We start from the raw sequence: 27,569 nt of genomic DNA, 5'->3' as shown, positions 1-27,569 counted from the left end.
CATGGTGGTGGTGGTGAGGCTGTTGGTGTTGGCTCCCCGGCTGAGCTTTGCGCGACAAAGGTTGCACACCACTGTTCGTCGGTCGTCAGGCGTCTCTGTGAAAAACTGCCAGACCTTAGAGCACCTCGGCCTCCGCAGGGTGGCATGGCGCGAGGGGGCGCTTTGGGAAACACTTGGTGGATTATTCGGTCTGGCCCTGCCTCTACCCCTGGCCACCGCACTGCCTCTTGCAACCTGCCCTGCTGATGCCCTTGACTCCCCCTCTGAAGACCTGTCCTCCTGAGTAAGCGTTGCACACCAGGTGGGGTCAGTCACCTCATCGTCCTGCTGCTCTTCCTCCGAATCCTCTGTGCGCTGCTCCCTGGGACTTACTGCCCTTACTACTACCTCACTGCAAGACAACTGTGTCTGATCGTCATCGTCCTCCTCACCCACAGAAAGTTGTTGAGACAGTTGGCGGAAGTCCCCAGCCTCTTCCCCCGGACCCCGGGAACTTTCGAATGGTTGGGCATCAGTGACGATAAACTCCTCTGGTGGGAGAGGAACCGCTGCTGCCCAATCTAAGCAGGGGCCCGAGAACAGTTCCTGGGAGTGTTCCCGCTCCTGAGCAGGTGTCATTGTAGTGGAGTGAGGAGGCTGGGAGGAAGGAGGAGCAGCAGACAGAGGATTCGGATTGGCAGCAGTGGACGGCGCAGAACTGCGGGTAGACGATAGGTTGCTCGAAGCACTTTCTGCCATCCAGGACAGGACCTGCTCACACTGCTCATTTTCTAATAACCGTCTCCCGCGTGGACCCATTAATTGGGCGATGAATGTGGGGACGCCAGAAACGTGCCTCTCTCCTAATCGCGCAGCAGACAGCTGCGACACACCTGGATCAGGAGCTTGGCCTGTGCCCACACCCTCACTTGGCCCTCCGCGTCCTCGGCCACGTCCACGTCCACGTCCTCTAGGCTTACCCCTACCCCTCAGCATGCTGTATTACCAGTGATTAGATTTCCCAGGCAGGAAATAAATTGGCGCAAGACTGCAGGCCAAATATAATTTTTGCCCTTTTTGGAAAACGAAAGGCCCCACTGCCTCTAGTGAATGAATTATCTAAGTTTAATAACTGTGCTGTGTCCCTGCTTATGTGTCACAGAACGTGAGGGTAGCAGAGTTATTAACTGTGGCAGAGCAGGTATTTTTTTTTCCCAATTAAGGAAAGCAAATGGCGAAGCCAGCAGTAAAGCGTAGCTGGGTGCGTATGATTTAGCAATGTTTTTCACGCAGCTCACACGTCTCCACAGGCGTAAGGACGGACACAGGCTGGACAAATAGATTTGTTTTCAGTTTTTTCCCACCAACAGGCAGCACTGCGTATATTCAATGAACCTGAGAAGTTTAATAACTGTGCTGTGTCCCTGCTTATGTGTCACAGAACGTGAGGGTAGCAGAGTTATTATAACTCTTGGAGAGCAGGTATTTTTTTTCCCAATTAAGGAAAGCAAATGGCGAACCCAGCAGTAAAGCGTAGCTGGCTGCGTATGATTTAGCAATGTTTTTCACGCAGCTCACACGTGTCCACCGCCCGTAAGGACGGACAGAGGCTGGACAAATAGATTTGTTTTCAGTTTTTTCCCACCAACAGGCAGCACTGCGTATATTCTATGAACCTGAGAAGTTTAATAACTGTGCTGTGTCCCTGCTTATGTGTCACAGAACGTGAGGGTAGCAGAGTTATTATAACTCTTGGAGAGCAGGTATTTTTTTTCCCAATTAAGGAAAGCAAATGGCGAACCCAGCAGTAAAGCGTAGCTGGCTGCGTATGATTTAGCAATGTTTTTCACGCAGCTCACACGTGTCCACCGCCCGTAAGGACGGACAGAGGCTGGACAAATAGATTTGTTTTCAGTTTTTTCCCACCAACAGGCAGCACTGCGTATATTCAATGAACCTGAGAAGTTTAATAACTGTGCTGTGTCCCTGCTTATGTGTCACAGAACGTGAGGGTAGCAGAGTTATTATAACTCTTGGAGAGCAGGTATTTTTTTTCCCAATTAAGGAAAGCAAATGGCGAACCCAGCAGTAAAGCGTAGCTGGCTGCGTATGATTTAGCAATGTTTTTCACGCAGCTCACACGTGTCCACCGCCCGTAAGGACGGACAGAGGCTGGACAAATAGATTTGTTTTCAGTTTTTTCCCACCAACAGGCAGCACTGCGTATATTCTATGAACCTGAGAAGTTTAATAACTGTGCTGTGTCCCTGCTTATGTGTCACAGAACGTGAGGGTAGCAGAGTTATTATAACTCTTGGAGAGCAGGTATTTTTTTTCCCAATTAAGGAAAGCAAATGGCGAACCCAGCAGTAAAGCGTAGCTGGCTGCGTATGATTTAGCAATGTTTTTCACGCAGCTCACACGTGTCCACCGCCCGTAAGGACGGACAGAGGCTGGACAAATAGATTTGTTTTCAGTTTTTTCCCACCAACAGGCAGCACTGCGTATATTCAATGAACCTGAGAAGTTTAATAACTGTGCTGTGTCCCTGCTTATGTGTCACAGAACGTGAGGGTAGCAGAGTTATTATAACTCTTGGAGAGCAGGTATTTTTTTTCCCAATTAAGGAAAGCAAATGGCGAACCCAGCAGTAAAGCGTAGCTGGCTGCGTATGATTTAGCAATGTTTTTCACGCAGCTCACACGTGTCCACCGCCCGTAAGGACGGACAGAGGCTGGACAAATAGATTTGTTTTCAGTTTTTTCCCACCAACAGGCAGCACTGCGTATATTCTATGAACCTGAGAAGTTTAATAACTGTGCTGTGTCCCTGCTTATGTGTCACAGAACGTGAGGGTAGCAGAGTTATTATAACTCTTGGAGAGCAGGTATTTTTTTTCCCAATTAAGGAAAGCAAATGGCGAACCCAGCAGTAAAGCGTAGCTGGCTGCGTATGATTTAGCAATGTTTTTCACGCAGCTCACACGTGTCCACCGCCCGTAAGGACGGACAGAGGCTGGACAAATAGATTTGTTTTCAGTTTTTTCCCACCAACAGGCAGCACTGCGTATATTCTATGAACCTGAGAAGTTTAATAACTGTGCTGTGTCCCTGCTTATGTGTCACAGAACGTGAGGGTAGCAGAGTTATTATAACTCTTGGAGAGTAGGTATTTTTTTTCCCAATTAAGGAAAGCAAATGGCGAACCCAGCAGTAAAGCGTAGCTGGCTGCGTATGATTTAGCAATGTTTTTCACGCAGCTCACACGTGTCCACCGCCCGTAAGGACGGACAGAGGCTGGACAAATAGATTTGTTTTCAGTTTTTTCCCACCAACAGGCAGCACTGCGTATATTCAATGAACCTGAGAAGTTTAATAACTGTGCTGTGTCCCTGCTTATGTGTCACAGAACGTGAGGGTAGCAGAGTTATTATAACTCTTGGAGAGCAGGTATTTTTTTTCCCAATTAAGGAAAGCAAATGGCGAACCCAGCAGTAAAGCGTAGCTGGCTGCGTATGATTTAGCAATGTTTTTCACGCAGCTCACACGTGTCCACCGCCCGTAAGGACGGACAGAGGCTGGACAAATAGATTTGTTTTCAGTTTTTTCCCACCAACAGGCAGCACTGCGTATATTCTATGAACCTGAGAAGTTTAATAACTGTGCTGTGTCCCTGCTTATGTGTCACAGAACGTGAGGGTAGCAGAGTTATTATAACTCTTGGAGAGCAGGTATTTTTTTTCCCAATTAAGGAAAGCAAATGGCGAACCCAGCAGTAAAGCGTAGCTGGCTGCGTATGATTTAGCAATGTTTTTCACGCAGCTCACACGTGTCCACCGCCCGTAAGGACGGACAGAGGCTGGACAAATAGATTTGTTTTCAGTTTTTTCCCACCAACAGGCAGCACTGCGTATATTCTATGAACCTGAGAAGTTTAATAACTGTGCTGTGTCCCTGCTTATGTGTCACAGAACGTGAGGGTAGCAGAGTTATTATAACTCTTGGAGAGTAGGTATTTTTTTTCCCAATTAAGGAAAGCAAATGGCGAACCCAGCAGTAAAGCGTAGCTGGCTGCGTATGATTTAGCAATGTTTTTCACGCAGCTCACACGTCTCCACAGGCGTAAGGACGGACACAGGCTGGACAAATAGATTTGTTTTCAGTTTTTTCCCACCAACAGGCAGCACTGCGTATATTCAATGAACCTGAGAAGTTTAATAACTGTGCTGTGTCCCTGCTTATGTGTCACAGAACGTGAGGGTAGCAGAGTTATTATAACTCTTGGAGAGCAGGTATTTTTTTTCCCAATTAAGGAAAGCAAATGGCGAAGCCAGCAGTAAAGCGTAGCTGGCTGCGTATGATTTAGCAATGTTTTTCACGCAGCTCACACGTCTCCACAGGCGTAAGGACGGACAGAGGCTGGACAAATAGATTTGTTTTCAGTTTTTTCCCACCAACAGGCAGCACTGCGTATATTCAATGAACCTGAGAAGTGTAATAACTGTGCTGTGTCCCTGCTTATGTGTCACAGAACGTGAGGGTAGCAGAGTTATTATAACTCTTGGAGAGCAGGTATTTTTTTTCCCAATTAAGGAAAGCAAATGGCGAAGCCAGCAGTAAAGCGTAGCTGGGTGCGTATGATTTAGCAATGTTTTTCACGCAGCTCACACGTCTCCACAGGCGTAAGGACGGACAGAGGCTGGACAAATAGATTTCTTTTCAGTTTTTTCCCACCAACAGGCAGCACTGCGTATATTCAATGAACCTGAGAAGTTTAATAACTGTGCTGTGTCCCTGCTTATGTGTCACAGAACGTGAGGGTAGCAGAGTTATTATAACTCTTGGAGAGCAGGTATTTTTTTTCCCAATTAAGGAAAGCAAATGGCGAAGCCAGCAGTAAAGCGTAGCTGGGTGCGTATGATTTAGCAATGTTTTTCACGCAGCTCACACGTGTCCACCGCCCGTAAGGACGGACAGAGGCTGGACAAATAGATTTGTTTTCAGTTTTTTCCCACCAACAGGCAGCACTGCGTATATTCTATGAATAATAACTGTGTTGTGGCCCTGCCTATACAATTCTTTCCCTGCAGTATCAATGGAGGGTGGAATGCTCTGCAGAGGCGATTTTGAGAAGCCCAAAAAAAATGCAGCACAGCCAACAGCAGCCTGGACAGTACTGCACACGGATAAATATGGCCCTAGAAAGGACCGTTGAGGTTCTTGAAGGCTACACTCACTCCTAACACTCTCCCTGCCTATGCAGCACTTCTGTCCCTAATGCCAGGTGCAACGGTCTGCAGAGGCGATTTTGAGAAAAAAAAAATCCCACTGCTAACAGCAGCCAACACACAGCTATCAGTGGCCCTAATAAGGACCTTTGGGGGGTCTTGAAGCCTACACTAACTACCAATTCTTTCCCTACAGCAGCTCCGGTATAAACAGCACTGTCCCTCATCTAACTCACACCGCATCTGAGGCGAGCCGCGGGAGGGGCCGACTTTTATATTAGGCGAACACCTGATCTCGCCAGCCACTCACAGCAGGGGGGTGGTATAGGGCTTAAACGTTGCAGGGGGAAGTTGTAATGCCTTCCCTGTCTTTCAATTGGCCAGAAAAGCGCGCTAACGTCTCAGGGAAGGAAGTGAAAGTAACCAGAACACCGCATGGTGTTCGTCACGAATAACGAACATCCCGAACACCCTAATATTCGCACGAATATCAAGCTCGGACGAACGCGTTCGCTCATCTCTACTAGTGATATTGGTGTTTAGGACTAAAGTTAGTCCTATATTTCTTTAAAAAATATATCTCCTAGCAGCTACAAGTATCATCGGTACTTGTGAAATGAGCCCTTGGGGTGTCAAGGGGGGCCACAGTCAGATATTTTAATGGGGCATCTGCAGAGGTCTTGGCAACAGTGAAACGGATGCCAGAGTTCAAGCTGTAGTCGGAGTAATGGGCGTAGGGTTGGCCCTTGTAGAAGCAGGACAAAGGCACACATGTTCGATGCTTCAAATGTTTTATTAACGGTAACTGGGGTAACTTATGGTCGTTAAGTCCAAAGAAGATCTTCTGTTTTGAAGATTGGCTTGTGGCTGAGAATGAGAGGGGGGTGGGCAAACACTAGGATCTCTAGGTGGTGCAGGTTCAACCCCGCTCTTAAACTGTAGGGTAATCTTCCTCATCAACAGTTGTTCAGCAGTCCTGGTCAGGATGCCAGGGCATAACGCAGTGCAGTAACCTGAGGGCCTGGTTCAGGCTCCCTTCCATCACATATGGCTTCTCGTAGCAGAAACAGACAGTTTAACTTGGAGTCACTTCTTTTTATGTTTCAACGGTTTTTATTGAATTAAGATATTAATGGTGGCAACACTCTGCCGCAATTTCCCCTCGCAAGGGGGTGTAGATTTATCAATGTAGAACAGAGTTATCAACCTATTATATACTTATATAACGTAAATAACAATTAACAGAACTAAAGTTTTGTTCAACTTGCACGGATTAGGGTTACATCATGGTGTTGTATGTCTCACATGTTTTTAGAAGAGTGGCAAAAGGGTAAGGGGATAAAACAGATCTCGATGTCCTCCAGCTCTGGTCATGGGTGAGAGATTCGTTGTTCATTAGATATCTTTATTACATTTATGGTGGATTTTAGGAGAAGAAAAAATTATTATTATTTTTTTAAATTAATGTATGTAAATAACTAAATAAATCTATCAAGGTCTTCCACTTATGTCCTCATGGGATTGTATAGATTAGGGATGTTGATATGCACTATCCAAGGACTCCATATCTTCTCGAATTGAGGGGTTGTATCTTGTCGGATGGCAACAAGCTTTTCATTCACAAAAATTCTGTTTATTCGCGTTATGCAGGCTTCGAAGGGTAGTGTAGGTTTTCTCCATTGTTGTGCTATTAGTATGCGAGCTGCCATGGTTATATGTTGGAGTAGTTTGAAGGGAGGGTTGCGCATTCCTGTGGGTTTATTTCCCAGTAATAGGACAAATGGGTCCAATCCAATGCTTGTCCCCGTTACCGAGGCTATAAGATGAGAGACTCTTTTCCAGAAGGCCTGGACTTTTGGGCATAACCACCATATATGTCTATGAGAGCCCGTATCATTGCATCCTCTAAAGCATAGTTGCGAGACATCTGGGTATATGGTATGAAGTCTTTCAGGTACCAGGTACATTCTGTGTAGTACCTTTAGGGAGGTCTCGGTTAATGAGGCTTGCCAGCTATTCTTGCTAAGGGTCTCACAGCACTGGTGCCAGCGGGCTAGTGATAGGGTTGTGTTAAAGTCAGATTCCCACTGTAGCATGCACGGTAGCTTAGAGTCTGATAGTATGTTATTTAGCATGGCGTAGAAGTGAGACAGGGTACCTGAGTGAGTGGGGCAGAATTTGCATATGGCTTCCATACGATTTAGTTCTATCTTTGTTGATGGTTTTAGCTTAGAGGTCCAAAAGTGGAAGACCTGCATTTTTCTCCACCACTCGCAAGGTGGTGGATTGTAGTGGCTGTTAAAAGCGGACATCGATATCAGTTTGCCATGGATCAGAAAGTCATACAGAGTATTCAGGTTATTTGTTTTCCACCATGTGAATTGAGACTCTTCTAGCCCGGGTGGGAAGTCTGGGTTGTGGTACAAGGGAGTCAATGGTGAAGGGGTAGGGGGTGGATTTATTTTAAATCTGGTTTGTCTCCATAATAGTATGGAGAAGAAAGTGTATGGTGAGTTGATTTTTAGGTTGGGTGGGAGGGAGGCTTTTGTCCACAGTAGTGAAGGCCAGGTATATGGTGTAAATTTGGTTTCTTCTATGATGGTCCATAGTGGTGATTGGGAGCCAGCGTGTACGGGGGGGTATTTGGGCCAGTCTAGCGGCCTTATAGTATTTTATAATACAGGGTACTGACAGTCCCCCAAATTTCTTATGGAGGAACATTATGGACTTGGATATTCTGGGGCGTTTGTGTTCCCAGATGAATGAAGATATTTTCTTTTGAAATGACTGCAGTTCTGGGGTTGGGACTGGTATGGGGAGGGTTCTAAAAAGGTATAGTAACTTTGGGAGTAAGGTCATTTTAATGCTGTGGATGCGTCCGGTCCATGATCAGAGTGGGTTTTCCCATCTTTCCAAGTCGAGGGTTAATTGTCTAAAGAGCGGATCGTAGTTCCATTTGTATAATGTGTCAAGTGAGTTAGTGAGCTTTATCCATAGGTATGATATGTAGTATTTTTGAGTTTTGAATTGGAAATTTATTTTGATTAATTTTTGCATATTTAGTGGAGTGTTGCAGTGGAGGATTTCTGACAGACTGGTTTATGTTAAGGCCCGAGATGCTGCTAAATGTTTCTAGTATCATCATTAAATTAGGGAGTGAGGTCAATGGGTTGGTTATAGTAAGAAGTAAGTCATCGGCAAAGAGACTGAGCTTGTTGTTGGTACCTCCAATCGATATTCCTTTGATGTTAATATTGCTCCGAATGGCAATTGCTAGTGGTTCTATTGCTAGGGCGAATAGAGCTGGTGATAGGGGGTAGCCTTGTCGTGTTCCTCTCAGGATTTGGACTGGGGTGGGGTAGGTTGAGGGAATTTTACGGAATGCTGTCGGTCTGGAGTATAGTGCGGATAGTAGATTCACAAATGGGCCTTTAAATCCCATTTTTTGGAGGGATAGTTGAAGGTAGGGCCAGGGGAGGGAGTCGAAGGCTGGGGGTTTTGTTTGTGTTTGCGTGATTGAGTCACTTCTTTTTATATGGAGTATATGAGTCCCAGCGTACGCACGCCTCACATGACCAGCCACAATCCATCAGAAAACAAACAATATTACCTACTTTAGAATTAAAAAGTAGAAATAATTGACAAGGCAATAATAACTCCTGACCAGTAGAGGTCAGACGAACCTTACAAACAAAATGCCACAGACCAAACTGGCAAAGTTAGGGCAAACTGCTTGAGCTACCCCCTTACACCAGTTTAACTAGGACAAATGACATGCTTGGTGGTTTGACACCCAGTAGAGATATGGTTGGTTGTTTATATAAATGAGTAACCAGGACATCTGCAATTAGGATACCTTCTTCCCAAAAAAGTTGACTGGCACAACCAATGGGAGCTGAGGGAGAAGGATTGACAGAACATGTGCCTTTCGTTATGGTTGCCAGGGAAGGTACCAACAAGCTACTATACCTTGGCCAGGATGTCTAGATACAAGGTTGGGGCAGTGAACTGAACCCTTAACTTGGATAAAGAAAATCTTTGATATGATTCTGGGCTTGATTGTCATATATGGAAAATGACGCCAAAGTCCGATCAGCTACTGAAAACTTTGGAGAGACTGTTGAATGTAAGAACTAAAGTCTTGTGTGAGCTAGCTACATTTCATTAATTGAAAGTTACAATGAAGTTACTGTAACACTGCGTTCTCACTGGGCGGAATACCGCTGGAAAACTTGCGGTTTGGCCACAGTGAAAAACCGCGAGATTTCCACTGGGAAAGCGCTGCTTCAAAACCCGTGGCACTTTCCCGCGAGTTTTGGAGTGGCTTGGCTGCATGGTTTTCCATTGCGGCCGGGGCTCCCATAAAGGAGAGCTTGGGTGCAATGGAAAAAAAAAAGAATAGACATGCGACGGCCAGAGAATCCGAGCAGCAGCACCGTCTTCTGCCAGCTTTGCTGTGACGGATTGTCTGTCCCGTGTGGACGAGATATTCGACAAATCTCGTCCACATGGCTGGCTAACTGCGGGACTAGCGGCCACAGGCGGACTTGCCGCGGCCACATTCCGGACAGAATTTCCGCAGCAAATCTGCCCTGTGTGAACCCAGCTTTTCACCTAATGTGCTTTAACATGGGATGACTATTGGGCGCTTAAGTGCCGGACAGTCATAGTAACGTTATTGCTCCTGTGGTTTTACAGAAGAGCGATAATCATTCATGGAGGGGAAGCACACTGGAGATTTCTTCTGGCCACCTACCTCTATTCAGAGTAAGCAGGCAGTTGTTGTTTGATTTTTCAGCCTTTGTAAACTGAACGATAAATAAAAGAATTATCATTCCTCGTTCAGTCGCTGGCAGTGTTTACACTGAACCATATTATTCAGTTTTGCACAAAACAGCGATTAACTGAATGAATCGGTCTGTTTTAAAGGGCCCTTAAGGTTTTTGTCCTCCAAGTGTAAGTTTGGCAGGAGCTTCACTGGACAAAAAAAGTTTGGTGTAGGACCTAAAAAGTGTACGGGAAGTAGTGAATGGAGTAAAGATACTCTATTTAACCAAATTGTGACATAGCAGCAAAACATGTGAAAGCAGGGTGGGTGGTGATGTGTTATGGTACGACAGTGACAGATGGAGGCAGAGGCGGCACACCTTTTTCGAAATATGAACTGTACTTAACGATGGCAGTTTACTTTGTCACTCCATAGGAGGTTCATGATAACTTTAACGTTCCATGGTAACAAATGGTGTTACGCCATATGAGTAGTTTACAGTCATATCATCCCCCGCTTCAGGCCACAGCAAGTCACCTGACCTTGTCATTATGGCTGTTGGCTGTTACAGACTTTGCTACATGCGGACCAGACCTGTTACTGCCCCTTTGGGGCAGCGTCTTTACCCACAAGGCAGGCGCAATAGCATTATAGACACCACTATTTAACATTCAGATTGTGCATAACTCTGTATCTCCAGTGGCCCGATTTACCACCTACATAGCACGGCTCTGATCACTGTCTCTCCCAGGACATTGTTACCCCGCCTGTTCTTTGGTCCCGGGTCATCAGGACCCTTTCATCGCTCATAATGCGGCCCCTTGTACAACATGCCTGCATGGCTCAATCCTGCACATTTCCTGAACATTTCCCTAGCAGAGGGATCTACCGTAGTCACACACATGGCTTGTAAAGGTGGTAGTTGACACAAGGTTCAGGATACAAGTTTGTGGTCTACAAAAATTTAGCTTTTTGTAGTAGATTTGTTTTAACAAGATTGATTAAAGATTGATAACTATAATGCAACACTTTAGCATCCAGTGATAAGGCCTGACTATTACTACTTAATGATTGCAACCTGTGGAACGGTGGCGTAGCTATATGGGTCGCAGGGGTCACAGTTGTGACCGAGCTACTAACACTAGGGGGACAAGAGGCCCCCCTAGCCACTGTAGCGCAACACCCAGGGGAAAGCAACCCCCAGCACCCTGGCCCCAACACCTCTGGGCTGTTGCACTCACATCATCACATTTTCCAGTCACACAGTCTCATGCTGCTGCTGTACTAAGCACCTTACCCCTCCTGAAGCAGCATGTTCTCAGTGCAGGACGAGCTGTGATGGAGTTGAGCGCTGGTATAACCTAGGTATCTCTTGTATATCATGTATATCCCTATGTACAGCTGGTATAAGTTATACCAGGCTGTATGGTTTAGGTACGGGTACAGATGACTGCAGGCTGTATGGTTTAGGTGTGGGTACAGGTGCAGATAACTGCAGGCTGTATGGTTTAGGTATGGGTACAGGAACAGATGATTGCAGGCTGTATGGTTTATGTATAGGGCCAGGTACAGATTAAAACATGCATATTCTGTAATGCAAATCATTGCATGGGGTCAAGAATACGTCTAGAAATCATTGTCTGTGAACACAGATTGCAGTGCAATCAACAAATGCGGGTTAAGGCCTCGGTCAATGGGCGTTTTTTGCCGCGATTTGCGGATCGCATGTCGGATGTGCATCCGCAAATCGCGTGACCAGGGCCGACGATTCACCAAAAAATCTGCAGCTAGCAGCGTTTTCGGCAAAACGGGCAGACACGAGGTATCGCAGATCGCGCCTATCTGCGATCTGCGATTCCTTGTATTCTCTATATTCTCAGCAGCGCCGACCCCATTGAGAACATATACTACAATGATCATTCTCCTCTTCCACAGCTGTAACAGCTGTGGCAGAGAAGAATGATGTTCGCCCATTGAATTCAATGGAGCCGGCAATACAGCCAGCTCCATTGAAAGCAATGGGCTGCCGGCGAGCGCCGGATGAATTTTCGGAAAGGGCTTAAAAATATAAACCCTTCCCTGAAAATCATCCAAAAATGTGTAAAAATAAAAAATATATATATACTCACCTTGTCCCTGCAGCCGGAGTTCAGCCGCAGCCGGCCGGCAGTTCTCCTGAACTGCTCTGAGTAGTATTCAGCAGCCGGGGATTTAAAATCCCCGCCTGCTGAATGGGCTGCCTCTGATTGGTCACAGCCCTCACCAATCAGAGGCAGCTCTCACTCACCCATTCAGGAATTCATGAATGGGTGAGTGAATGCTGCCTCTGATTGGCTCAGCGCAGGGACCAATCAGGGGCAGCTCTCAGCTGTCATTCAATAGGACCGGTAGAAACAAGTTATAAGGCATAATATATATGCAGTTTCCTCTTTCACCATATAGGACGTCTACACAGCACTTTATTCAGCTAGATCGTTGGCAACAACACTAGCTCCGGTGCTAGCCCGCCCTGGGTGGGCGGAGCTACTCTTTCTACCTGTCTTTCATTGGACAGTAGGGCACATACCCTCATGAGGGGAGGATCATCACTGCTATATCAAACTCAACTTGACACAGAGCTGGTTCATAGCCGCCAGCCTACCACGGAGGCTGGTGCTGCTGCTGTTTTTTTATTTTTGTTCCTCCATTTTCTTGGGGGGATTACTGGGCTAATTGAGCTTACTAGACCTAGTTGTAGGATCGACTACCTCCTCATCTAGGTGGTACTCTCTACACTTTGGGAGTCTACCAGATCAATTTTTCAATTTGATTATTGGTACCTGTTTGTTTGGGATCCTGATGAAACTACGTGATATGTAGTGGAAACGCGTAGAACCTCCGTATTTTGGAAATTTAGAACCTGATCTAATTTGGTCGGGACGTTTTCAATTTCCCTTCTTGTTGGCTAGAACACTAGGAACATAGGGACTTACGTGGCATTGACCACGTTATATCCACCATCCTTTTTCTCTTTGTACATACATCCTGATTTTGGGATATTCACGTTCTCTATGCGTTGATGTATGTCCAAGATAGGTGGTTGATCAGACAGCGACCTCTATAAGAGATAACCGAGCACTGTTTATTGAAGCACAAACCCTTTCCCTGATCAGTACGCTAGCTGATTGAACTATATACAAGTCAGGAACTTGATTTTCCAAAATTGACCCCTGAAGCATTCCCAGCCAATAATTACCTCTTAGGTACTGGGTAATAGGATTCACTTATCCACTAAGGGATTTTTTTACTTAAAAACTTCTCCCCAGACACCTGATTTGGCTTACATCTTTTCGGGAGATTACTGTGGTCACGTTATACTAATTTTTGTTGTTTGTATCTGTGTCTGTTTCAGGATCCAAAAAATCCTTTTTATATATATTTTAGAAATAAAAGTTATGTTTTAAGAGGGACACTCTAAACCCTTTCTGTGACAAGTATTATCGACATCCAGGTGTTTATCCTGCTACTGTGAAACCCACCCCCAATCAGAAGAAGCAGGTCAGTTTGTCAGCTGTTAGTCACAGTTGAGAACCCGAAGGAGAAGGCAGGAGTAGTTTTTAACCCATTCTGCCTTCTCCTTTCTCGAGTACACAGCACTCAATGAGCGCTATGTACTAAGAAGTGAAAGTGGAAGTGTTTCTTCCACTACGCGGACCGGCGGTCGTGATCCCCTAGCACAGCAGAGCTACAGGGTCCTAGCAGACCCTGATCAGCTCTGCCAGTGACTATTGTCACTGCAAGGCGGATGTTTTCCCTGTAACTGGAGATCCTATGGATGCTGCTAATATGGATACCTCTGCTACAGTGGAAAAGTGTCCAATAAAAAAAAAATGTGAATGTCCTCCAGAGGTCTTATATGATGTCATGGGGAACCTAGATAGTAAAAAAAATTATTACATAAATACGTAAAACAAAATTACAGAATAAAACAAAAATAAAAACATAAAGAAAATAACTTGCATCTTTCACACCCGAGGAGATCAGTGGGATCCATGGCCTCAAAATACTGTTACAGATTTATGGATTGTAGAACCACTGGACCAACCAACCAACCAAGCCTACACGAGACCTGGTTTAGTTGGCAGCTGACTCTTTTTTTTTCTTAGTTTTTTACCCTCAATAAAAATAAAAAACAGGAAAAAAGCCGGTGAAAATGATATTTAAAAAGTCACGGGAAAAAAAACTGCAAAAATAATTTTAGTAGCTGAAGGGAAAAAAATGGGGCAGTATAACCACCACATGGGTAAAATCCCAAAAAAGTGTCTGGTCCTTAAGGTACAAAACAGCCTGGTCCTAAAGGGATTAATACTAGAGTTGAGCGAATGTACTCTGCTGAACTTGAAGCTTGTTGAGTATTAGCGTACTCGATGGTGCTTGTTACTGGAACGAGCATCACGCCGTGTTCGACCCGGCCCCAGTTTTTGTCTCCTCCCCGCTGTGACGTGCCCGTTTTGGCCCCTCCCCACCGCAGCGCGCCAATGGCAAATTTTCTGGGAGAGAGAGAGATTAATATCCATGATTATCATTAGATATTGTGTAGTGTGTGCTGTGGAGGTTTAGATTCGGACTAGTAGATATCACATTACTTGTGCTTTCCTACAGTCTATGAAGAACCGGAGGACCCCAGCAACAGATCATTCTTTTCTGAAATCATCTCATCAGTTTCTGACGTCAAGTTCAGTCACAGCGGTCGTTACATGCTCACACGTGATTACCTAACTGTCAAAGTTTGGGATCTCAACATGGAAACCAAGCCCATTGAGACATACCAGGTAAGTCAGCTTTATAGTTTAAGGAAGTTATCTTGGCTGACACTCATTTTCAAACACCCTTATAAGGAATTTGAACGTAACTGAGAGCGATCCCTCATCTATTACCCAGAAGGGAGAATAATGGCTCACTGACATGGGGATATGGGAACTACGTATTATACGTGTATTTTCCATGTGTGTAATACACAGTCCGAAAAGCCCACTGATTTACATTGGGCCATTCAGACATGCGGTTTTTTTTTCTGCGCCAGGTCCTATTTTGGTGCGTATTACATGCATAAGGGTTTCTTCAGACTGCCACATGCGCAAATACGCTAGCTCCTACGGAGAGTATTGGCGCATGCATCAGTAGCAGGAAGATAGGTTCTGCCTTATCTTTCTCGCACATAAAAAAATCTACATGAGAGAAAGATAGGGCAAGTCCTATCTTTTCTCGCATGTAGTATTAATGTCCGAGAATCCCAATAGTGGAAACGAAACGATTGAAATCAATGCTTTTGTTTTCTTTGGTATTTTTACGGCCACAAACCGGGACAGAATCCCGCCCATCTGTTTAACCCTTATAGGCTACCAGGGTGTGAAATACACAGTAAATGCGCATGTTACATGTGTCTTCTGCGTATTATGCAGCCCCCATTTGAGTGAGCCCTGAAGAGCATCTGTTACTTCAGAGGATGTAACTCAGGCCGGTGTCACATGGGAATAAGTGCAGTTATGCTCTTACTTGCCCAGTGTATTAGTACAACAGGTGCTTTTGCATGCAAAAAAGCATACTACCATGCTGCTATTCATTGAAATGGGCAATTAGGTTAATTAGCTCAGTGCATGCTATTTTCTTGTGCAAATGGGCAGGAAAATAGAGCATGCTGCATATTTTTTGTGTGCAAACGAAGTGTGTGCGCAAAATACACTTATGTGAACAAACCCATTAAAGGAGATGTCCCGCGCCGAAACGGGTTTTTTTTTTTTTAAACCCCCCCCCCCGTTCGGCGCGAGACAACCCCGATGCAGGGGTTAAAAAAACCACCCGCACAGCGCTTACCTGAATCCCGGCGCTCCGGTGACTTCTCTACTCACCGCTGAAGATGGCCTCTTCCTCCGTGGACCGCAGCTCTTCTGTGCGGTCCACTGCCGATTCCAGCCTCCTGATTGGCTGGAATCGGCACGTGACGGGGCGGAGCTACACGGAGCTACACGGAGCCCCATAGAGAACAGCAGAAGACCCGGACTGCGCAAGCGCGGCTAATTTGGCCATCGGAGGCCAAAAATTAGTCGGCACCATGGAGACCAGGACGCTAGCAACGGAGCAGGTAAGTAAAAAACTTTTTATAACTTCTGTATGGCTCATAATTAATGCACAATGTATATTACAAAGTGCATTATTATGGCCATACAGAAGTGTATAACCCCACTTGCTGCCTCGGGACATCTCCTTTAAAACCAATGGGTTCTATTAATTGCGTATTGCGCTCGCAAATTTTGCATGCTGCACAAACGCGTTTGTGTAACACAGGATGTAGTCACATGGGTGAGTTTCACATGCGAGTTCCGTCCTATAGTGATATGCATGGAACTCGCATGTGTTAACCCATTAATTTCAAATGTGTTCACATGAGAGATTTTTCTCTTTCTCTCTTGATGGTGCAAGATTGAAAAATCGCTGCATGTCCTATTTTTAGGTGATTAGTCACAAGGAATCGCCCGTTATGTCCTATGGGATCTTTTAGAAAATTGCTCATCACATGCCATACGATTTACATGAAAGTGCGATGTGATTGTTAGCACTGAAAACTATTGGAAGCACTTGCGATTATTTTATGCACGTGAGAATCGCAAGTACATGGATGTGATGTGTTTTTCTAAGCAAACATACATCATACTCACATCCAGAATCGCAGTTCTACAAGCGTGATATCAGTCTGGGTTTCTTTGTGCAGTACATTAACAGCTCATTGATTTCAATAGACCCCGTATAACACTTCACCTATGGTGGCACTGTAGGGGCTGATGAGGACACTGCTGGAATGGGGCAGTATGACACACAGCTCCCCAGACTCCACGTCACCTAACCTGTTAGCGCATTACTTAGTTTATGGCGTTTATAGTCACTGACAGGTTCCCTTTAATTCACTAATTCATGTAGATTAATATGAAAAAGGGTTCAACAAATAATGTTCTTTTTTCATTGTCACGTTGAGCATTTATCGTACATTTACCTTCAGATCAAGAAATCACTATTATTTTAAATAGGAAGTATTTTATTAAATACAGCTTTTGTTAAAAATCTTACCAGTAATTTACCTGTAAAATAGTGTATTTCCACTTTTCCCAGTGGGCTAACTCGGACAGCAAAAGCCCCATCAATCTGCCCCAGAATGTTGTCTGCATAATTTGCGCAGGTGATGTGCTTTTGTTTTCCAAACAGTCAACCAAGTACTGAAGTATAAATATGAAAAGGAACACCAGGGGGGGAAATTTCCCAAGCCCAACATTTCCTGTGCCACAACTCATCACACATCCAGTGCATCCCTGACAGCTCCATCCGCCAAGACAGAAATATACGCCAGGTCCAACCTGGTGTAAATTATACATAAATTTGTTGACCGGGTGACCACGCCTCCTCTAGACAAGCCCCACCCTCTTTTCACAAAAATGAGACATTGCCATGCCAAGTGTCCACCTGAACCACAAGACATGTAGTAATGGTAGGCCTAACCATTTGGTAGAGCCAATACGGATTTAAATGGCAGTGCTGAATGATATATATATATATATATATATATATATATATATATATATATATATAGTAAAAGTTTACGCAGGTGTGGAAAAAAAATTCAAAGTAAGAATGCTTTCAAAAATAAAAGTGTTAATAGTTTACTTTTGTCAATTAACAAAATGCAAAGTGAATGAACAAAAGAGAAATCAAGATCAAACCAATAGTTGGTGTGTCCACCCTTTAACTTCAAAAAAGCATCAGTTCTTCTAGGTACACTTGTACAAAGTCATAGATTTTGCAGGACTATAATCACCTGTATGATTACCTAATTATAACAAACAGGTGATAATGATCATTATTTTCAAATGTAGGTTGTGACACAGAAATTAAGAGAAACAGCTGTGTAGGAGGCTTAAAACTAGTCAGATTCTGCTATACAGACGAGGTTGTTTGGCGAAGTCTGGCCAGAAGTGGTCTTCATGGAAGATTTGTGGCCATACCTTCAATGTAGAAACAAGGCCAAGCAACTCAACTATGTATGAAAACTTAGGAACTGGGGTGCAGAATTTGACAGCAGGTGCTCTGGACTGATGAGTCACAAGTTGAAAAATTTGGCTTTAACAGAAGGCAGATTGTTCACCAAAGGACTGCAGAGTAGTACATTAATGAGAGTCTGCAGGCAAGAACAGAGCATGACGGAGGTTCCCTGCATGTTTGGGGCTGCTTTTCAGCAAAAGGAATTGTGGATTTGGTTGGGATTAAAGGTGTCCTCAATGTTGAGAAATACAGGCAGATATTTGCCCATAATACAATCAGGAAGGCATCTGATTGGCTCCAAATTTATTCTGCAGCAGAAAAATGACCCCAAGCTTCTGGCCAATGTCTTTAAGAACTATCTTCATCTGCCTTATCCTTATCAGTTATCTCATACTTACTAGATTTGCACTCAGCAAGTGTGAAAACCCACATTACTGATTCCTCCCTGGACTGTACATTCCTCTTGACTGAGTATTAATAAAGAGCACTTAAACTACACCACATGAATGACATTCTAACAATATACTACCCAAAATACTATACTATACTACCCAAGCGCTGTGGAATATGGTGGCGCTATACAAATAAAGTTTATTATTATTATTATTAAAATACATTTCTTGCAATACTCAGCAATCAAAAAAGTGATACTTCCATATATAACTAGGAGGACAGTTGGATAGAGAGATAACTGACTTTGAAAAATTGCTCTCCACGTCTAAATATCCCACTAAGATACCCTCAACATTATACCAAATGATTTTTTGTAAAGACTTCCCATTGTGACACCCCATCATATCACACTGGGAAAAGGATTTGGGGGCTGTGCTCAGAAATAAAAAAAAAATATGGATCATCTTTCCTATGGTCTATCAAAGGGCATTAGAGTCCAACAAAACTCATTCAAAATCATATCTAGATGGTATACAACCCCTGACCAAACACATCTTTATTACCTTTCAACCCCAAATATCTGCTGAAGGTTCAACCAGGACCCTGGCATGTATATCCATATCTGATGGACATATCATTTACTTGAGTAATACTGGAATTCTGTTCTAAAAATCGCAAGCCAGATATGCCAATTAAGTGATTGTCTACCCCCCAAAACCGCTTTTCCTCAACTTACCATTAAACAATTATTACAAACGGATCAACCAACTCTTGGGCTTTCCTACTGGCTAGAGCTGAATTATTAATAGCTTGTCTTTGGAAAATGTGACAAGTTGGGGTCACTCGCCTGCGGATTGCTGACCTTTCATACATGAAAGTGGCGCACCACACGTGTAGAAATGCTCCAGAGATGTGGATTTGCTTTAGTTCTGGCTCCTGCCAGCCTTTATTTTACAGCAAACAGCATACAAACACAGTCCATGTGTAATCCTGGGTTCACCACCCACTGGGTCACCGTCACTACCCCGCCCAGGGTGTCTAGAGGGCGTCTTCCTCTATCAGACGTATGACTGATCCCAAAACTGGTTCCCATCAGTTCCTAACGTGGCATCTCCACTGGTCCACACTGGACCTTAGGCTGTCAGCCCTTCCAGCTCACCTGAGCTGTAACTCCCCCCTTGCTTCTGGCAGGAACTGGCTTTTATGCAACAAATTCCTGCCACACCCATTAGGTGTTAACCCTATCTCTCCAGAAGTCCTGTCTGCAGCCCTCTACAGGCCCTTCTGTGTACTGCACCACTACATATCCCCCTTCGATATAGGCTGTAGGCCGTATCACACTTTCTTTTGGCCCTCCAGGGTCAAAACCCCAGGCTCGGGGTCTCTCGTCCTAACTGTCACTTTCTCAAGCTCAACTTCATGTTGTCTAACACTAAGAATGTTTTCATTTGCTTGAGCCTGAACTACCATCACATTTTCTACCTGTACATCATTTGTGATAGGAACTTCACTCTGGTCCTCACCTACAGCAGTACTGGCTTTTCCCTTATCCTGCATCTCAACTGAAGCAGCAACCTTCTCAGCTTCCATACCGGATACTTCACGTTGTACAACACTCATCTGTTCAACTGTTGCATGAGCCATTTCTTCATTCTCCACTTCAGTAGCGGCATGTGCATTTATTTCCACCTGTGTGCCCTCTATCACAGACATACTTCCATTCATTTGCACAACTTTCGTATCCAGGACCAGAGTAATTTCTGAGGCCTTTCCCCCAGTCTTTGCTACCTTAGTGGCCTTCTCTTCTTCAGCAGTTTCACCTTCTGCCTTCTCTTCGGTCACTTGAACTTCAGAGGATTGCTCACCTCCCATCTGTGGCTCAGCTCTCACTTTCTCAATGACTTTCACAATTTTTATCTCCTTTTTAGAATTTAACAGGATCTTCTTTCTTTTCACTTGTCTGAAATGGGCCCTAGACCTCTCTAGTCTCTGAACCTTCATATTGCTGAACCTTTTCAGTAATATGACCCTTTGCCTCCCAGAGCTTCACCTTTGCATTTAAATTCTTAGCGGACTTTTGCAATACCACTTTTTCTTCTGACACCACCTTCAGGGTGCGCGTAAAGGTTAGCACTTTAGTCTCTTTCTTAATATTCTCCAATAAGGTCTCTATTCCTTCTACCTGTTGTTGGAACACACCTTTTAGCTTTTCCCGTACCAGCGTCTGTCTTGGCGCTAATCCAGTCTTGCATTTCAGTGCGCACCCGCTTGTTAAGCCATTCTTTTGCATCTTTAAGAGACACTGATTTCTCCTCAGTAAACCACTGTTCATACCTCTTCTGTTTCTTCTCCCAGCTGGACACCATCTGACATTGGTGACCAAGCTCCACATTAATGTCTTCTACTTCCTGCTGAAGACTCACTGTAAACTTCTCAAGTTCATCATAGACATGACTTTGAAGACAAAACAGTTGATTTTTCGCTTCCACTCCTAGGATTTCACTGTCTTGCTCTTCAACCGTGACCCCGCATGCTGGGTGCTCATCCAGTTTCTCTTCCATCTCTGACACCTGCGCCTGAAGTGTTGTAATCTGCTCTGACAGATTCCTCTTAGTTTCTGCATCTTCCTCTAACTGCTTGAGGAAGACATCTCTCTCATTTTGCATTATCTTCAGGTGTGCAATAAGACCAAGCCTCTGCTGCGTCTCTTCTTGCACCAGTCTCTGAGACTCTTCAGTTTGAGCTTCCAGCTCCACCTAGAGTCTCTTCACCTGCTCAGACAACTCTATCTGCCTTCTGTCACTTCCAGTGACTTTTACTTGTAGCTCTTGAAGCTGCATCTCTCCTGCATTTTGCTTACATTTCAATTCATGTTTGTCTTCCAACAACACCTTCAACTTTTGGATCAGCTCAATACACTCAATTTTCAACGTTTCTTTCACCTTTTCAGATTGCTTCAACTGCTTGGACAGCGCCCCCATAACTATCGCATGACTCCGTTCCAGCTCCTGGATTTGAGCTTCAAATTCTTCAGCTTCTTCGTCCCGGCTCATCTGTAGCTGGATCACCTCTTGCTCATGAAGTGCTTCCTGGTTTTCCTTGTAACCCAGTATGTCTTTCAAGATTTCTGCTTGCTTCTCTGTCCGGCTGCAAGCAGCTTTCTCTCTTTCCAGCTCTTCCTTGAGCTGATTTATTTGGCACTCCAAGTCACCATTTTTCTTTGCTAACTGCATTTTCAACTCTGCAACTTGATTCTGCAAACCTGTAGTTTGATTACGTGCATCTGTAGAAGCTCTTTCTAACTTGCAACACATCATCTCCAACTCTTGGGTTTTCATTTGCAGTTTCTTACAGTCCTGTTCCCACTGTACGGATTGTGCCTCCAGACATACTCTGCTATCAGCCTCATCTCTGGCTACATCTCTGAAGTCTTGTATCTCTTCATAGGCTGTTGAAAGATATCCCTCATACTTCCTTTTCTCACTTCTCATTTTTTCTAATCTCTGTTCACACTGAACATTCTTCTGTTCCAGCAACACCCTGTGATCAGCTTCCTCCTTAGCCAATCTCTCAAGGTGCTCATTCTCCTTTAGGAGAGCTGCATTCTCTGCTTTCAGCTGCTCAGCTTCCTAGGGGAATACTTTCCTTTTCTTTTAGGAATTCATCTGTCCGCTCCTCTGCTAACAGCCTTTGCCTTTTGGCCTCTTCTCCAAGCAGACACAAGCAGGCCCTTCTGTGTACTGCACTACTACAAAGACTTCACAGTGCTTATCAATCCGTAGATGGTTAAAGGGGTTGTCTCACGCCGAAACTGTTTTTTGTTTTTTTTCCATAGGCCCCCCGTTCGGCGCAGGACAACCCCAAAGGTTGTGGTAAAAAAAAAATTTTGATTACTTACCCGAATCCCCGCTCTGCGACGTCTTCCTTCTTCCTTCACCAAGATGGCCGCCGGGATCTTCACCCACGATGCACCGCGGGTCTTCTCCCATGGTGCACCGTGGGCTCTGTGCGGTCCATTGCCGATTCCAGCCTCCTGATTGGCTGGAATCGGCACACGTGACGGGGCGGAGCTACGAGGAGCAGCTCTCCAGCACGAGCCGCCCCATTCACCAGGAAGAAGACCGCACAGCGCAAGCGCGTCCAAAAAAGCAAGAAGACATCAGAATTAGACAGATCCATGGCGACGGGAACGCTAGCAATGGAGCAGGTAAGTGAATAACTTCTGTATTGCTCATATTTAATGCACGATGTATATTACAAAGTGCATTAATATGGCCATACAGAAGTGTATAACCCCACTTGCTGCCGCGAGACAACCCCTTTAATTAAGGTAGACCAATTATACCTGATAGAACTCTTTTAAAAAACTATGGGACCCTTGGCAGAAATTCTGCTCCTAAGATGTCTTTCTCCTCTTGACCATTGACTGCCCTTAACCACTGAGGAACTATTAACTCTTTCCAATCCACTGTCTGACGTCTGAAGACATTATAATTTAAGGCGGTACAGCTCTGATGTTGGAAAACATCCGTTGGGGTTCTCTTACTGTATATTGCCAGCCTCTCTGCTGTCGGAGCCTATCCAACGTGTCACCTCATGCAGTACTGGCTTTAGCCAGCATATTGCGCCATTGTATAACAGCAGAAAAAGAGTAAGCCCCCTAGGAAAACCAGGATACAAATGGGATTGGGAAGGGTTAACCACCATGAACCGTCAGAAGAGACAGAAGGATTTGAGCAAGCCTACGTCCACAGAAGATCTGTGGTTAGTTCTCCAAGATGTTTGGAACAACCTCCTTGCTCAGTTCCTTCAAAAACTGTGTGCAAGTGTACCTAGAAGAATTGATGCTGTTCTGAAGGCCAGGGGCACCAAACATTGATGTGATTTACATTTCTCTTTTGTTCATTCACTTTTCATTTTGTTAATTGACAAAAATAAACTATTAAAACTTCTATTTTTTAAAGCATTCTTACTAGAGATGAGCGAGCATACTCGCTAAGGACAATTGCTCGAGCGAGCATTGTCCTTAGCGAGTACCTGCCCGCTCGGAAGAAAAGGTTCGGGTGCCGGCGCGGGTGAGCAGTGAATTGCGGGAGTGAGCAGGGTGGAACGGGGGGGGGAGAGAGGGAGAGAGAGATCTCCCCTCCGTTCCCCCCTGCTCTCCCCCCGCCGCTCCCCGCCCCCTGACGGCACCCGAACCTTTTCTTCAGAGCGGGCAGGTACTTGCTAAGGACAATGCTTGCTCGAGCAATTGTCCTTAGTGAGTATGCTCCCTCATCTCTAATTCTTACCTTTGCAGCATTTTTTCCACTCCTGCCTAAAACATTTGCATAGTAGTGTAGTTGTAAAAGTTTATAATTAGTCACAGCGAAAACAATCAAGTGAGATTCAAGTAAAGTTTAGGAAAGATTCAAGTCTACCTGGTTTGCAGCTTTTACAGTTAACCTCACAGTACTTCAGCAACTGCCTTTTTTAGGCAAATGAGCCTCAATAAGCAGAAGTCTAAGAACCCAGTATACGGTGATAGAAAACTTGTTAACGAAATTGAGGACCCAATTTTTGTTTATTGACTTTTCACCTATATTGTCTCTCTTGTAGGTTCATGATTATCTTAGAAGCAAATTATGTTCCCTGTATGAAAATGACTGCATATTTGACAAGTTTGAGTGCGCCTGGAATGGATCTGACAGGTAATAATTACACTCAAGGCATAAAGATTTGTATCCTTTCCTACAAAAAAGTCGAGACTATATACAGTCAAATGATTTGATCTGTTTCTTGATGTTCTGAAAATCTAACCAATTCTGTATGCAACCAAATCTGAAACTCAAGTAATTGCCTGAGATCAGGAAGTGTCAAGGTTTGGTCATAAATTCATACTTAATAGACAAATTGGAAACAAGTTGAAAGATTCTTGTCAATCAAAAGCACTTGCTATGGCACTGACAGAGCCGTGACTTCTGGGTGGCACAGATCAGTCTAGGTTGAAGTTAGCACAGCAGCCCCGGACCATGTGATCCATCGGGCGGTACATGTACAGTGTCATTCTTAGCTGGACAACAAGGGAGTAACATCTCTCTCTGGTGCCAGCACTAATAGGTTGGCTGGTTGTGTGTCAGCGTATCAGTCTCCATGTACAAGCATTTTAACCTGCTTCTAGGTACATAGGTTGCAGGTTATAAGTCTAGTGTATTGCCCATCTCACTGTGTCAATGGATTCTGTATCTTTAAAGTCCAGAGATCCTGCGTTTAATATTCTTGTTGCAATCAGCTTTATACTTAGGTTCCTGAGTCTATGGAGTTTAGTCAGGTGTTGTCAATGCACCTCAGACTGGTTCTCAGTCTCTCTTCTGCAGTGGCTTTGCCCTTTCCAGGGTGGTTGCTCCACTTAAGGGAATGGTCCAGTTCAGGCAATTCTGGTAAACTAGTTTGCATATTTCTTCCTTCCTCGCTGCATGTAGTTAAATTTTCTTAGTAAGTCGAGAAAGATCTGGATTACCTACCACCGGTTTGATTCCATCCTTGGACCTGGAATTTATCACCTCCGGTCATGCTAGCTAGTTGTATCAAATGTGACAGCACCGCAGCCCAACACCAAATCATTTCTTAGCCTGCTTGATAAAGTATCAGTGATCTCACTGAATATTCTAAGTCAATAAGTCCAGCTAAGTTTAGCAATAGGCAGATGTAAAATATAGTGTGACTAATACGAGCTTCAAAATTAAGTCCGAAGTGGACATGGGGGACAAGGAGCAATAAATAATATTGAATGAAAATGCTAGAAAATTGGAAAATTCAGAGGCACAGCATGACTTGATTTAACAGGAAATAGATGAGTCCCATCTTCTGGGACTTCCTACTGTGTTAGAGGCAGAGAGAGCTGCTTCATTTAGTTTCCAGAACGCGAGCATTGTTCTTACTGTTGCTGTATAGACATCCTACTGTGAAATACTCAAAATCCTTATGCACATTATTTGTATGGGTATTATTTATTTATTTAGGTTTTTTAGCAATAGAAAGATATCTTATTTTGTTTCCTTTAGTGTCATCATGACTGGGGCATACAATAACTTCTTCCGAATGTTTGACCGCAACACGAAACGAGATGTCACCTTGGAAGCTTCACGAGAGAGCAGCAAGCCACGAGCAGTCCTTAAACCCCGTAGGGTGTGCGTTGGTGGCAAGAGAAGAAAAGATGACATAAGTGTGGATAGTCTGGACTTCACCAAGAAGATCTTGCACACAGCTTGGCATCCTACTGAAAACATCATTGCCATAGCAGCGACAAACAATCTGTATATATTTCAGGATAAAGTGAACTCAGATATGCACTAGGATTACCAATTTTTTGTAATTTCTCAACCGACCTTCCCGAAGGCATCATGTTATGATGACCTGTCCAGGATAGTCTCTTTGGTGATGGAATTATTCTAATGGTCTTTCTAAGTTCCTTGTACAGATAAACCTCAAACAGTGGGGATCTCCTTCTTTCCCCATTGTCCATTGTTCTTTTTATTTATTTCTTTTTCTGGAATCATAGTAGAATACATGAGCTTTGCAGCAAAAGAGAACTAATACAAGAAGGCTGAACTTAAAAAGTTAGCCAAAAAGATTGTCTAAAAGGGTGAAATAGTTTCTATTTCATTTAGTATGTAACTATTTTATTATGTATATTTAAAAAAATCAACATATTGGTTTCCAAAGTTTTGAAAAAATATGAAGATGATACATCAGACACTTTATTTCTATTTTATTTCATTTCGAAAAATACTAAATAACCTTTTGCTGTCATCAAGGCAGCACAGGTGATACTTTTTCGGGGCCTAGACAGATGAAAGGCCCAATCTCAACTACTCTCTACCACACCAGTCACTTCACGAGAGCTACCATGCGTAGCTTGACTTCTAAATAGAAATTTAATAGGCAAGGGTGCAAACCTGGTTCCCAACATAGATACATGTAAATGCACAGGCCTCAGTTAATATTGTGTTCAAAGTCAGCTGGTCATAGTGTTTGAGAAGAAGTATAACAGTATTCCTCAATGGCAACCAAATGTACAAAACAGAGGTTGACGCACAACAAGTTCAAGGGTCCTGACCGCTTGTCTAAATTGGGATCAGACATGCCTTGAGCAACCTACAAAAAACTGTATTTGATGCACCTTGAAGAGAAATTGTGTGTAGACAAAACTGATAAAATTATATAGAAACAAATCATGTTACACGTCTGTATATTGCATCATCATACTCTAGTAAGAAAAAAGTATAAGAAAATAAAAAAGTAACATGCATGAACCATAATATGCGAAAATTCAAGATTTGTCAAGTATATCTTATTCTTCAACATGCAGTGAAATTAATATTTTCCCCTTATCTGGCTAAATACTACGTGCCAAATTAGAGGGGAAAGCTGAAATCCATCTTTGCATGTGTAAATTCAGGTACTGGAAGCTTGTGCTTATTTCCATTTAATATTTAAAGTATATGTAAATATATATAATTTACAGCAAAAAGATCAACGCCTAGCATCAAATGCAGCAAAGTTTTGCTAAATTCGGTCTCTTAATTAAATTACATGTGATTTTGTAAAATAAAACGAAAAAGGTGTCTGGAAATAGTTTTCCACCGCAGTGAACATGGCGTACAATAATAGAACAGTGCAAGGAATCTGCCACGTAATATGATAGAAAATGGAAAACTAATTCCTGATAGGTAGATCATTGCTATACCACTACAGCCATGGAGACCTATCAAGGGGCATAACTATAGGGGTGGGGGCAAAGGTTGCATTCGTACCAAGGCCCTGGTGCCTGAGGGGGCCCATAGCCCCTTTCCCATATTAGAAGACAATAGTATTATATATGACACATGGTATGTGAGGGCCCTGTTACAGATTTTGCACGGTGGCCAAGGGGCTTCAAGTTAGACCTCTTAAACATTGTTATATTAGCGGTATACAATGAGGAAGGAGGGCCTAATAACAAAACCTATTTCCTCTGTTCCCCAATCCACACAAGTCATGAGAGTCACATTGTATGAAATGTAGACTTAAATTAGTATTCCAGGACTTTTACTATTAATCTATCCTCAGGATTGGTCATCAATAATTGATTGGCACGGGTCCGCCACTTGGGTA

General features: G+C 43.9%; 1 protein-coding gene across 3 annotated transcripts in view; it reads left to right on the top strand.

Annotated features, from left to right (window-relative positions):
• Nucleotides 1-26,085, top strand: part of PPP2R2C (protein phosphatase 2 regulatory subunit Bgamma) — a 158,104-nt gene extending 132,019 nt beyond the window's left edge. For all 3 annotated transcript variants that reach the window (XM_066573311.1, XM_066573309.1, XM_066573312.1), the window contains 3 exons: nucleotides 14,616-14,785; nucleotides 24,033-24,124; nucleotides 25,478-26,085. In XM_066573311.1, the coding sequence (XP_066429408.1) occupies nucleotides 14,616-14,785; nucleotides 24,033-24,124; nucleotides 25,478-25,769 (554 nt within the window). In that variant the 3' untranslated portion in view covers nucleotides 25,770-26,085. The remainder of the gene's footprint in view (nucleotides 1-14,615; nucleotides 14,786-24,032; nucleotides 24,125-25,477) is intronic.
• The last annotated feature ends 1,484 nt before the right edge of the window (nucleotides 26,086-27,569 follow it).

This window comes from Eleutherodactylus coqui, chromosome 7 (assembly GCF_035609145.1).
Source record: "Eleutherodactylus coqui strain aEleCoq1 chromosome 7, aEleCoq1.hap1, whole genome shotgun sequence".
NCBI classification, from domain to species: Eukaryota; Metazoa; Chordata; class Amphibia; order Anura; family Eleutherodactylidae; genus Eleutherodactylus; species Eleutherodactylus coqui.
The sequence above is the reverse complement of the archived record's forward strand: the minus strand, read 5'-3'. Positions and strand labels throughout refer to the sequence as shown.